This window comes from Nuphar pumila, chromosome 15 (genome assembly GCF_984573655.1).
Source record: "Nuphar pumila chromosome 15, dmNupPumi1.hap1.1, whole genome shotgun sequence".
NCBI lineage: Eukaryota > Viridiplantae > Streptophyta > Magnoliopsida > Nymphaeales > Nymphaeaceae > Nuphar > Nuphar pumila.
Window position 1 is genome coordinate 82,441,430 of NC_143263.1, and position 14,465 is coordinate 82,455,894.

A 14,465-nucleotide genomic window follows, 5' to 3' on the forward strand; every position below is an offset into this window, starting at 1 on the left:
AACTTGCCTAAATATGTCTGAACATTTTAAATCTAAAATGCCTAATTACGTTTCTTATTTGATGTAGACACTTCTTTTGGGAGGGTAGGTTTGACTAGTTAGTTGAATATGCTGATTAAGTTTCCCTTATACTAGAGAATGGCCTGTTCTTACAAATGGGTCACATACATGCACATAAGACACATTCACATACAGTTATACACAATCTTTAACTTGAAAATGATCTATAATTTAATTGATTTTTGTTAATAATTGATATGCTTTTATGTCTCCCTCTCTCTCTATTTTTTGATAATTTAATATTATACATATAGATAACTTTCTAAACTGCCTACTTGATTATCCAACAAAAAAAAACTTTCTAAACTGCCCACTCTCATATATCCATAGGATCCTCTTATAGGTGGCTTTCCTAATCTCTCTCTCTCTCTCTCTCTTGTGCGTGATGGGATCTTTCCCTCAATTAAAAAGTCTAAAGCATATTTTTAACATGTATATCATAATACATTGCATGTCATTAAAAAAAAGATATCTGTGTCAATATTTTGCACAATATCCATCTTTAAGAAGTATTAAGATTGGTGTTTCTCAAGTATTTGTCTTGCAGCGGAACCATATTCCTTTTTGCTACATGCATGGATTCTCCTTTTTTTATTGAATTTTATTGATCATCATCTAATTGTTTTTCCTTCCTGCATGAAATTTCCAAGGTCTTAATGTTTACAAACTTCTGAATTTGATGGTGAGCAAACAGTGTCTTGCACACTGTTCCAAATTTTGATTTACAGCATCGCAATTACATGCTTTAATTTTTTTTAGATGAATCATTCCAGATTATGGCTTTCATCAAATGCATGCTTGGCACCATATAAATTCATTCATGTTTGCCTAATTGTCAAATGCTTGTAGGTTATATTGGATCAGCTTCCTTTCTAGACACCATATTGCAAGTTGTTAAGAGACTCCGTGATATAAATCCTAATCTTATATATGGTAGTGATTCTGACATTCCTAGTGTTTCTCTTATATCTTTTATATTTATTTGGTGCTTCATGTTAATACTGGCATATTGTCACTATTTACTTATACTGGTCTTCCTATATATGTTTGTAGGGTTTTTTTTTCTTGGTGTTGTGACATGCATTGCAATAGATATGGTGAAGAACTGAAGATGCTACCTGTTTACTTGTGCTTCATGCATACACGGATCCTGTATTCATTACAATTGGATCTACATGCCACTTATACGCATGACTAGAGCCTATACTCTAGATTCAGGGACCTGTCTCTTAAATTTGCTCTTTCAGACATTGTTGGTGTGCAAGGGACTTACATAGGAGACATTCTATGCATGCTTTTGTGAGACAGAAAATAGCATCAGATTCTATGCTTAGGTTATGATGATTTTTCATATACCATATGAACATATAATATATGATGATTAAGCAGAGATCAGAACATATAACGAATTCTGCAGTATAATATGCTGCGGATGAAACAACAGCAACCAAATTATTTTTAGGTATTATAACACAATATATGTGGATAGAGTCGATAGACTGTTAGGTACTAGCTGGACAGTGCATATTGCATGATCTATCAAAGCAGAGAATGGAAGTATGATGAAACAGAATATGTAAATCAACATGATTATTAGACTTTCTTAAACTGGTAGATTTGAATATACACAAACGAATCTGAAAATCTGATAGGTAGTATATGATAGGGTTGATACTGGAAGAGGGGAAGGATGTCTGGGTTTGGGAGGGGGAAGGAGAGGAGTCGGTTGCTCGTCGAGTGCATGTTCTCGACCTTGGGATCCTGTGGACTACAGGGAGAAGATGAATCACATGTGGATGATGGGGTTGTTTGTGTTAGTAAAGCAGTATGAAGAGATGGTTAAACCACTCTCTTGCATTTTGATGGGAGGGTTTGCAGGAGGTAGAGATTAAAAGTGTTTGGATTTTCAGTTCATATTCACAGTTCTGAGCAAGTTATGGCATCAGATCGAGAATATCAAATTATTGTCTAGAAAGAATGGCTTGTTTCTTATTCACTTCAGCAATGAAGATGATTTGCAATATGTTTTAAGGAGTAGAGTTTGGAAACTGGCATGACGAACATTACTGTTGAATCAGTGGAAACCAGGTATGCCATGGAAACTTGAAGTCACTAGTACAGCTCCCGTGTGGGGTCGGATGCCAGATCTGTCAATGGAGCTGTGGACTTTAGACTTATTTCTTGGTGTGGCTAAATATTTGGGAGGTAAACTGTTGGAGATTGATGCAGTTACAAGAGTTTACAAAGATTAGCATTTGCTCGTATATGCATCGAAGTTCCTACTTCATTTGTCTCTATCCGAGAGATAAAGGTTGAGATTCAAAACAATGGGAATTTTGTTCAAGTGGTGGAATATGAGTGTATGATTACGTTTTGCTCTCATTGTGGATCTACTTATCACCAGAAAGGTGCGTGCCTAAGACACAAGAAGAGGTTAAAACTTCAGAATCAAGTGGTGAGTGGAAGATGGTAAAGTCTAAGAAGGTGTGGCATAAAAAAGACTCATCGAGCAAAGAAAAGGAGGTCGACAGTAAGTTCTTCATCTTGCAGCATGATGCAATGGTAGTGGAGGAGTTTCAAGATCATGTGTCAGGTCAGAATGATGCAGATAGAGTGAAAATTAAAAGGACCATGGAGGTGGATGACATTTCATTGGCTTGTTGGATGCAATCAAATACGATGGAGGAGGAGCTTGTGGCTGATCAGAATCCACCTTCTCAGCCACCAGAATCCGGTCAGATGACAGATTCCGATGATATGGAAGCTAACAATCGTGATAGGAAGGTGCTGGGTAAACAACCTATTATTTTCAAAAATACCAATCTTGGATTGGCTATCTTGCCTTATGAGATGTTTCAGATAGCCTTGCCTTTTAAGTTTGGTGCCCAACCCTCTAATGTAGGCATAATTGAAAGTGTAATAGAGTTTGGATCCAATAGAGAAGACAAGTAAGAAAATATCAAGACTAATGGATGAAACAACACACACCCAAAGATACACCATATTTATGTGGTTTGACAAGTTGCCTATATCCATGGGGAGAACCATAGATGATTTTAATGCAGAAGATAACAAAATATAATATCTCATATTAGAAGAGCAAACACAACACTTGGTGGTGACACCTCCCTTTAGGGTGGGTTTAATAGTCGAGATAATTTATTAGTGATAAAACATCCAGGAAAAGTTTCCCTAGAGTTTTTTAATGATAAAAAGTCATTTTTTTGGTGTTTGGCAGCAAAAAAAAAATCTTCAAAAAATAATGTCATGTTTGATTATGCAGGAGACACAGGTGAGTTGCAGAGAGGCACAGGTGAAGGGAAACCCAGACAGAGAGATAGAGGAGGTGATGGAGGGACAAGGGTAGAGAGAGAGAGAAGAAGAAAAAGAAGAAGAAGAAGAAAGAAAGAAGGAAGAAAGGAAGAGGACGAGGAGAAATACCTCAGGTGGAGGAGATGCCAGCAGTGGTGAAGCTCCCCCCACATTTTAGAGATAAAAACTCTCAGTTTTGTGGGAGAAATTTATTGTGTCTGATTTGCGCATGAATCCCACCTCAAAATCAGGGGAAAAAGTCAGAGGAGACATTTTACCATTGCTATCAAACACACTCTTAAGCATAAGGAGATTAACACTTGAAAGACATAGTCTCCCAAGATCAAACTGATGTAACTCATCCCTTAAACAACTAATGAGATCTTATGTACCAAATATGCGAAGGTTACCCCAAGCAAGCTCCCAAATGAGGTCACTAACTCTCAAACACACTCAATTGAGAGTGATGATCTCATTTAAAGATCCATTTTCCCTTCACCAACCCACCCTTGGTAGGTGGGTGAAGGTTAGCTACCAACCCCATAGTGAGTTTGTGAAGGTTGACTACCAAACTAATGGTGGGTTCATAAAGATTACATGCTAAACATGTGTTCTTCAAAAAAAAATGTGGCCACTGGCCAACAATACAAAGTTAGATTCCATACCAGTGTTTATTGAACTATGTACCCTCTTGAGTACATCATGTAGACGTATGGAGACTTGCTCTGGTGAAGTCCAAAGGCGGTGCTGAATATTTTGTATCGTTTATCGATGATTATTCGTGAAAGGTCTAGGTATTTGTGAAGTTTAAAGAATAGAAAGTAGAAGTTCAAAAGCAGACCGACAAACATCACCTAAGAACTGATAATGGCGAAGAATTCGCATCATATGAATTCAAGAGCTTTTGCAGGAGAGAAAGGATCACACAATATTTAATAATTCTGGGGACTCCTCAGCAAAATGGAGTGGCAAAAAGGATGAATTGCACATTACTGGAAAGAGCTAGGTGCATGATGTTGTGTGTTAGGCTTGGGATGGAAATTTGGGCTTAGGCGATTAACACAACATATTTGATTAATCGATTACCTTCTACTGCACTTGACAATTTCACGACTCCTGAAGAAGTTTGGATATGTAGACCTGTAGACTATTTCAACTTGAAGATCTTTAGGTGTGCTACTTATGTTTATGTGTAGGTTGGACAACACAGCAAGTTAAACCCAAAATTACGTCAATGCATTTTCATGGGATATAAAAAGGGAGTCATGGGCTATAAGCTTTGGGATCCTATTGTTAAAAGGATCGTACTTAGCCGTGATATGATCTTCGATGAGAACTCCATGTTAAGGTTGAATAAAGAGGAGATTTAAAATCAGGAGAATAATAAACCTCTGATGCAAGTGGAGCTAAAAGTGCAGAATATAAAGGATGAAAGGATACCAATACCAGAACCTTCATAGGTTGAGTCACATAAAGAGGTCCAACAACAATTAGAGGAGATGCCATACTCAATTGCTAAGAACCGACCCAGAAGGAAGATCCAATCACCTATTCGCTATAGGCAAGATGATATGGCTACATATGGCCTATCAATAAGATCTGATGATCCATGTACTTTTCAAGAAGTGATTGAAGTTGGAGCATGAGGGATGAGGTGGATTCCCTATTTAAGAACAACATATGGGATTTGATATAACTTCCTAAAGGAAAGAAAACTATTGGGTGCAAATGGATGTTTCAAAAGAAAGAAACACCTCGAGATGGAGAACCTCAAAAGTATAAAGCAAGGTTGGTTCAAAAGGGATATTCATAAAACGAAAACATCGACTATCATGAGGTATTCTTTCCGGTTGTCAAACATACTTCTATTTGTATGTTGCTTGCTCTAGTGTACATATTTGATTTACAACTAGAGCAGATGGATGTTGAAACTGAAATGAAATGCTAAGGAAGAGATGCGATATCTCTACGAGCCACGCAACCGCATACACACATACAAAGTAGCCACTAATGGGCAAAAATACAATGAACCATAAAAGTGGAAAACACACAAAGTGAGAAGGAATAAAAGTATTTCACTTCAAGAATGGCTTCAAAGAAGCTTACATTACAAGGGGAAAACCCCCTTTATTTATAGACGAAGAGGCACCTTTGGAAGGGCTCCATATGGGACGTTGGAGCCCTTCCAACGTCCCATATGGTGGGCCCATTTAATAAGAAAAAGAAAAGAAAAAGAAAAGAAAAAGAAAAGAAAGAAAAAGAAAAAAGAAGAAAAGAAAAAGAAGAAAAGAAAAAGAAAGAAAAAAAGTAAAAGTAAAAAGAAGGGGAAAAGTACATATGTGCGTGAATAAGTAAAAAGATAGATTTACCCCTAATGAGTATTACAAAATATATATATATATATATTTATGAATATATAGATAGACACATAGACATATATATATGAATATGTGTCATGATATATATATATATAGATATAGATATATATAGTACATATAATTTAACACCCCCCCTCAAACACACGGTGAGATCACCGAGAGTTTGCTAAGGAGGAAGTAGAATCGAGGCGATGGCAGAGCTTTGGTGAAGAAATCCTCTAGCTGGTACTCGGTGGGAACATATGGAAGTTGAATGGTACCTCTTAAGAACTCATCACAAATATAATGGCAGTCCATCTCTATGTGCTTTGTTCGTTCGTTGAAGGTGTGATTGGTGGCAATGTAAATAGCACTCTTGTTGTCGCAACACAGCTTCGAAGGAGTGGAGAATGAAATGCCCATATCTTTAAGCAAGCTTCTTAACCAAATAAGTTCAGTAGTGGTTATAGCCATCGCCCGATATTCTGCCTTTGTAGAAGAAAGAGATACTTTCTGTTGCTTCTTACATCTCCAAGATATGAGTGACTTTCCAAGAAATACACAATAACCTGTGATGGAAATACGATCATCGGGGTTGCCCTCCCAATCAGAGTCAATATAAGCAAGTAAATTAAGAGATGAGGAAGATGATAAGAATAAGCCTTTTGTTATGGTGTTCTTTAAGTATCTGATGATCCTCGTGACTGCGGCCATGTGAATGGTTGTAGGAGCAGTCTGGAATTGGCTTGCACTATGAACAACATGAGAGATATCGGGCTTGGTGATAGATAATTATGTTAGTGACCCAATTAACTGACGATAAGGAGTGGGATCTGCTAATGGAGTGCCATCATTGGCTCTCATCTTGGCATTGATCATTTCTGGAGTTTCCACTTGTCATCTGTTAGCCCAGATCGATCAATGACATCGGATGCAAGCTTCATCTGAGAGAGGACATACCCCCTTGGAGAGTATGCAACTTCAATTCCTAAAAAATACCTGAGAAAACCGAGGTCAGAAATATCAAAGTTTCCTTTTAGGATATTTTTAATAAGTTCAATACCCTTTTTATCGTTACCGGTGATGATCATATCATCCACATATAGTAACAAGATAGTTATATGTTCCTTTGAAGACTTAACAAACAAAGCAGTATCAGTATAACAAGAAGAAAAACCATTATCAACGACTACTTTGCTAAATAAATCATGCCAAGCTTTTGGTGCTTGTTTAAGATAATAAAGTGCTTTGTTTAATTTAAGAATATTTCCTTTTCCAATTTCATGACCTGGCGGAGGATCCATAAAGACTTCTTCACATAGATTTTTGTTCAAGAATGCATTTTTAACATCAAGTTGAAAGATAGGCCATTGTTTAATGGATGCTAAGGCAATTAAGATTCGTACGCTAGTCATCCTAGCTACTGGAGCAAAAGTTTCTTCATAATCAATCCCGTATTCTTGGGCGCAGCCCTTGGCAACCAACCGAGATTTATATCTTTTGAGAGTTTCATCACATTTGGTTTTAACTTTATATACCCATCTACACCCAATTGGCTTTTTTCCCAAGGGTTGTCTTATATAATGCTCCAAGTTTTGGCTTTGTTTAGTGCTTCTAATTCAACTCTCATAGCTTCAATCCAATGTGGATGGTCCTTAGCTTCTTTAAATGTAGAAGATACGAGTGTATCATCATGAGACATGTTTTATGGTTAGGAGAGATGGATTCATAAGACAAAATTTTTTGTGGTGGTCTACTATTGCGAGAGGATCTCCTAAGTTGGTTATCTTCAACTTGTTCTTCTAAGGAGAATTCTTGGGAATATCTTTCAAACGCAGTTTGATGTTCATAACCGCCGGGTATGCACATTAATCTCATTAGGATTCTCATTTTGAGAATCATCAATATGTTGAGGGATGTTATCGTGATGTAAAGTACCATCACAAGAATTATCACAACTAATTTCACTTTGGGATTTACTTCTAGGTGCTAAGTCAAATAAGAATGAGTAATCAATGTCTTCTTTAGATGTTTGAATATCAAAACCATTTTGTTCCTCAATAAAGTTTATATTTCGGGAAACATAAAGTTTATTATTTCGAATGTCATAGCATCTATACCCTTTTTTATTTTCACCATAGCCAATGAATACACATTCAAGAGCTTTTGGTGATAATTTGTCTTGTCATTAAATAAGAACAAAACATTTACATCCAAAGATCCGTAGTCTATTAAAATCAGGAGTAATTTTAAATATTTTTTTAAAAGGGGAAACATTTTTTAACGAAGAATAGGGCATACGGTTTATAAGATATGTTGCGGTGAGAATGGCTTCAGCCCAAAAAATTTTGGGAACCCTTTTAGAGACAAGAAGAGTTCTTGTAGTCTCAATTAAATGCCTATGTTTCCTTTTTGCAAAACCATTTTGTTGTGGAGTTTTTGGGCAAAATCTTTGGTGTATAATTCTGTTTAGTTTGAGGTGATTTTGAAAATCTTTTGACATGTATTCACATCCGGAATCGGATCTAAAAATAGCTATGTTATTTTGGAATTGGTTTTGAATAAGAATATTAAATTCTTTAAAATTAGAGAAGACATCAGATTTATTTTTAATAATATACACCCATGTGTATCTAGTAAAGTCATCAATAAAGACAACATAGTAAGAATAGCCTCCTTTGGACATAACGGGTGTTGGTCCCCATACATCGGAATGCACAAGTTCAAAGGGTCTTTTTGACACAAAACTACTATGCGAATACGGAAGCGAATGAATTTTTCCAAGTATACAATCATTGCAAGTAAATGTATTTATATTACAAAATTTTTTCAAAAAAGGAAAAAGATACAACTTGGAGATACTAGGATGTCCAAGCCTCTTGTGCCAAGTCTCAATATCTTTAGATTGAACATGGTTACAAAAATATTTGGATGGCAAAGACAAAAAATCCATATAGTATAGGTCTCATCTTCTATGGCCTTGCCCAATCCGCTTCCCGGACCGGAGATCCTGCACATAGCAATGGGTTGGTGAGAAGGAGACACTACACTCAAAATCGGTGATTTGAGAAATGAAAAAAAAGGTTTAAACTAAGTTTTGGAATAATTCTTATTTTTGGAGCAAAAAAATCTTTATTTTGGCCATAAACTTTTTCAAGGTTTCCAATTCCTTCAACATCTAAAGATGTTCCATCGGCCATGAAAACATATGATTTAAAGGAATTAAGACTTGGTTTTGATAAAAGCGATGCATTTGGAGTCATATGGAAAGAGGCACCTGAGTCAAGTATCCAAGAAGTCATACCTGGAATGGAGGAAATGGCAGCATCGGAAATGGAAGGTGTAGAGGAGTTCATTCTCATGAATTGTTGGAGAGTTTCAGTAAGATGTGCAATGGAATCCTTAATGTCTCCATATTTCTTTGAATCTTCCTTTGAGATTGGAGAAGTCTCTCCAACGAAAGCCACTTTCTTCTTAAGCTTGGGGCAATCCGGTCGAATATGGCCCTGTTCATTACAATGATGACACACAATCTTTTTTCCTCCACCATTATTTTTCCAAAAGTGAGGTAGTTTATATGGTTTAACATTGTTACTGGGTCTAGACAGGGCATGAACTTCATCACCTTCCTTTTTTAAGGCCAAACGAGTCTCCTCTTGACATAAGTCGGCTAAGATATCACTAAGGTGAGTGAAAGCCCTATGAAGGAGGGATCCTCTTAGTTGCTCAAATTCGGGACGAAGCCCATGAATAAATTGAAAAAATCTTTCTTTTTCCATTCCATTTGCTCTTGCCTCATGACAATAGCACTACCTTCCCATTGAGGTTCAAGAAGGATGAGTTCATCCCATAAAGAGGATAGGGCACTAAAATAGTCCCTAATACTCATATCACCTTGCTTTGTTTCTTTAACTTTTTCTTGCAAAAAGAAGTGTAGCAAAATCACGTTGCGTTTACATCTTTTTCATAAAAAATCAAGCTTCATTGGCTTTCTTGAATTTGGCAAGATTGGCACAAATCTTTAGCTCAACATTATTCATGAACCATGCTAATATTTTAGCATGCTCACTTTCTCAATCTTCCATTTTAGAAGAAAAATTCAAGAATGACCTTTTCTTTTTCTTCTTCATTCAAAGCTCTCTCCTCATTACCTTCAAATTTAATGAGTTTCAATTGTGGTTCCGGAATGGTTCCACACACATAACCCCACAAGTTTTTTACCTTTGAGATTATTTTCCATGGCGGCCGCCCACATACGATAATTAGTCCCATTTAATTTAAATGAGAGATCAATTTTTGAATCCTTGTCGGCCATCCTTAACATAGGAAAATTGAAAGCAAAAGAGAGGAGAGATATTACTTGTCAAAAGAAGTCCAATGAAGCTTTTTACAACTTTGCTCTGATACCATGAAATAAAGTGCTAAGAGATGTGATATCTCTACGAGCCACGCAAGTGCGTACACACATACAAAGTAGCCACTAATGGGCGAAAATACAATGAACCACAAAAGTGGAAAACACACAAAGTGAGAAGTAATAAAAATATTTCACTTCAAGAATGGCTTCAAAGAAGCTTACATTACAAGGGGAAAACCCCCTTTATTTATAGACAAAGAGGCACCTTTGGAAGGGCTCCATATGGGACGTTGGAGCCCTTCCAACGGTTATAAATATGACCGTTGGAAGCTCCAATGTCCCATATGGTGGGCCCATTTAATAAGAAAAAGAAAAGAAAAAGAAAAGAAAGAAAAAGAAAAAAAAAGAAAAGAAGAAAAGAAGAAAAGAAAAAGAAGGAAAAAAAGGAAAAGTAAAAAGAAGGGAAAAAAGTACATATGTGCGTGAATAAGTAAAAAGATAGATTTACCCCTTGTAATGTATATTTAGATATATATATTTATAAATATATAGATAGACACATAGACATATGAATATGTGTCATGATCTATATATATATATATATAGATAGATATATATAGTACATATAATTTAACAGAAACAACATTTCTCCATGGTTATTTGGAGGAGAATATTCACATCTGAAAGGGTTTGTAGCTAAAGGTCGTGAGAATCATGTATGCAAGTTGAAGTCACTCTATAGACTTAAGTCTCCAAGACAATGGAACAAGAAGTTTGATACTTGCATGATTAAACATGGATATATGCGTAGCAAAATATGATTTTTGTGCTTATTACCAAAAACATGATGATAGCTCGATTATTGTGCTGACTCTTTTTGTTGATGACATGTTGATCGCTGCCAAAGATAGTTCTAAAATTATTGCTTTGAAAAGCATGCTAACTTTTGAATTCGAAATGAGGGATCTTTGTGTTGCCAAGATCCTTGGAATGGAAATCAGAAGAGATGCAAAACTAAGTTATGGCTATCACAAAGCAAGTACATAGAGAAAGTACTTGAGAGGTTCAACGAGTAGTGGAAAATCGAGAAGCACCTCTTGGGCAGCATATACAATTAAGCAAGCATCGATATCCTGAGGATGCTAAAGAAAGGGAATGCATGGAGAAAATTCCTATCCTAGTGCAGTAGGTTGCTTAATGTATGTGATGGTGTGCACAGGCCCAGATATTGCACATGCAGTTAGTGTTAGTGGGTACATGACCAATCTTGGAAAGGTTGACTGGGATACTGTTAAATGGATCATGCATTATTTGAGAGGTACTACTAACAAGGGATTGTTGTTTGAAAAGAATAAAGATGGAGGATTGTTAATCAGATATGTAGATTTTGATTATGTTGGTGATTTGGACAATAGGTGATCTCTGACAGGTTATATATTCACGTTTGGAGGTGTACCTATAAGCTAGAGATGCATACTACAAGATACTATTGTGTTATCCACCACCAAGGCAGAATATATGGCAGCAGTTGAAGCAACAAAAGTAGTTTGGTTGAAGGGTTTAGTAAGTGAACTCGGCGTTTTACAAGAAAAGGTGACGGTGCATTATGACAACAAGAGTGCTATTAAATTAACACATAATTTGATCTATCATCCGAGATCTAAGCACATTGATGTCAGACATCACAAGATACATGAGTTTATCGAGGAAAGACAAATTAGTGTGTATCAAATACCTAGGGCCAAAGTATCAACTATGTACAGGTTCATACCATGTCACATAGCCAATTACTTCATGGTTGGATATCGTTTTATCCTCTCTCTCTCTCTCTCTCTCTCTCTATATATATATATATATATATATATATATATATATATATTGAAAAAACATGAATCCCAAAATTGGGCTCTTAAACCTTAGGGGTCGGCCATGGAGGGTGCATGTGTTGGATGTATGTGAGAATCAATTTTCCTTTTATAATTACAAGGTTACTTAGGTCATAAGAAACCTTTAGTAACATGTGAGAAGACCAGCTGTAGACATTAGAAGATTTTGAATGCTAGTAAATTTGTTCTTATGCTCAGATAACCTACCTGACCATTATTAATCAATTGACTCCAAAACTGGTTTATTGGCTTCAGAAGAGTTATTTGAGTGAGACCCCAATCAATTTATGAGTCTGACCCTAGCTTGACAGACTAGGAAGCAGGAGCAGGAAAGGATACATAAAGCGGAAGCGAAAAGTGAGGCATTTTAAAATTCATACGAAGCAAGAAGCGAGGAATCAATTTAAAACCGAAATATGTATAAAAAAAGAAGTCATATGGGAATCAAATGAGAAAAAAAATAGAAATCAATCTGGAAGTGAATAAAAACTAAAATAAAAATGACTTCCCAAATTTTATTATGTTTTGGTTTAAAATTACATTTTTATCAAAATCTAAGAATAATGGTTAGCTATTTAGAGAAATCATATGAGAAGAGAGTGGAAAGCATGTGAGGAGGCACATGGAAAATATGAAAAAGAAATGCGAGAGAAGCATATAGGAAGCATATGAGAATCATATAAGCGTAGGAAAATCAAGATTCCTATCAAGTTTTGGAGGTGCCAAAGCGAGCAGTATCATGCTTCCAAAGCGAGTTTCTGGGAAACGTGCTTCCCACCTATCTAACAATCTTCTGGTGACTTTGGTCTGACCCATTGGGGTTCAAATTAAAACAGATTGATTTGGATCACCCCATCCATATCTAGTTTTCAATTCACATAATAGTTGTCCAAAATAGTCTTGGATTTGGATCTAAGTAATTTATTTGATTTATCAATATTGGGTCCACTATATTTGTCTGAATTAGAGTGGACTAGATATCCAATGATGTGGAACTGAATAGTTCTACAACCAAATTACTGATAAGGATTCAAATTATGATAAACAAATCTACATGCATGAAAATGTTATACAAAAAGTTGTTAGGCACTTAAAACAGCTTTTATACTAAAATAAGTTAAAAATAAACTGAAATCTTGTTAAAAGCAATATCCAAATAGATCAAACCAAATGAGATTTTATATAATTTTCAAGCCAGAATGAACATCTATAATAGTTTAAAAGCATTTTAAATCCCTAATAAACTACAATCAGTAATGCTATGTATACTAGCCCAGACTAGGTCCATGTCCTCATTACGGTATACAATAGAAATAAATCTCTCTGCAACATAATAAATCTCTCTACCAGCACCATCAATGGTCAGCTCAAATAAATCCAACATACTCTATTGGGCCAAAAAATGGTTTAGGCTCATATTTTGAAGCTGAAATATAGCATGAACTGTTGACTCATAAGCACCTTAAAATGGACCTCAAGCATGGAGACCATAGTGGGTCAAAGTTTGCACCAATGTCGTAATTATCGTATCAGAACCCATACCGGAAGGGCTGGCGATATGGGTGTATCATACTGTATCATATTGTATCGTAAGATACAGAAAAATCCAATTTTAAAAATTACAAAAAAAAATGCACAAAAAAGCAGAAAATTTTCCAAAAATCAAAAAAGGAAAAAATCATTGAATAAAATAGAAAAAAGAAATCAAATTTAAGCATTATGAAAATTAAACATGCAAATGTACTACAATAACATGTGAAACAATATCGTAACAATTAACAAACTAACAACTAACAAAAACAGAAGGTTTACTATAACGAGTCAAATTAGATAACAAACAAAAAAAAGAGGTTTTGAGTGAACAAATTATAACAATCACATAATACGAAAATAAAATAAAATTTAAGATAACTGAATATCGTATCTTATTGCATTAAAGATTTAGGGGGTATATCGTATCGCATGGACCAGCAATACTGCGATACAATGCATTGTATAGTACAATATGATACTGATAACACTGGTTTGCACTTATATTTGGTGTAGCACAAGAAAACAGGGTCCAAACTCCAAAGTCATTTTCTGTGGCTTGTCAATGGGACAACTCATTGTGCAATTTGCAAGCCACCAGCATCTCATTGGTTTTCTTAATGTAGTATGGATTTGTCTAGATCTTTATGGCCCCACATGATTATACCACCATCAATCTATTTGTGACTAATTTTATAGTGATCATTGGTTGCCCACAAAGGTTTTTACAAAATTGGGTGATCTTAGTGTTCATCGAATACATTGTTGAGGTCACAACAACCTGTGCCTTCAACTGTGTTAACATGCAACTAACCCATCCTATGAAGATATGTGAATGAATACTGTACAACCTGTTAAAATGTAGCTCCTAAAATCATTGTAAATATAAACATATATATTTATATACATAGAGATATATTTACATATAATATATTATATGTACATATATCTCTATATATATAA

The 14,465-nt window shown here is 35.6% G+C and overlaps 1 protein-coding gene across 4 annotated transcripts in view; it reads left to right on the plus strand.

Moving 5' to 3' along the window:
• The window catches only part of LOC149815790 (pyridoxal kinase-like), a 147,266-nt gene that overhangs the window by 46,404 nt on the left and 86,397 nt on the right, over positions 1 to 14,465 (plus strand). For 3 of the 4 annotated variants that reach the window (XM_089989145.1, XM_089989143.1, XM_089989144.1), the window contains one exon: positions 910 to 993. The exons of the other annotated variant lie outside the window; for it this stretch is intronic. In XM_089989145.1, the coding sequence (XP_089845271.1) occupies positions 910 to 993 (84 nt within the window). The remainder of the gene's footprint in view (positions 1 to 909; positions 994 to 14,465) is intronic. 4 annotated transcript variants of the gene reach the window in all.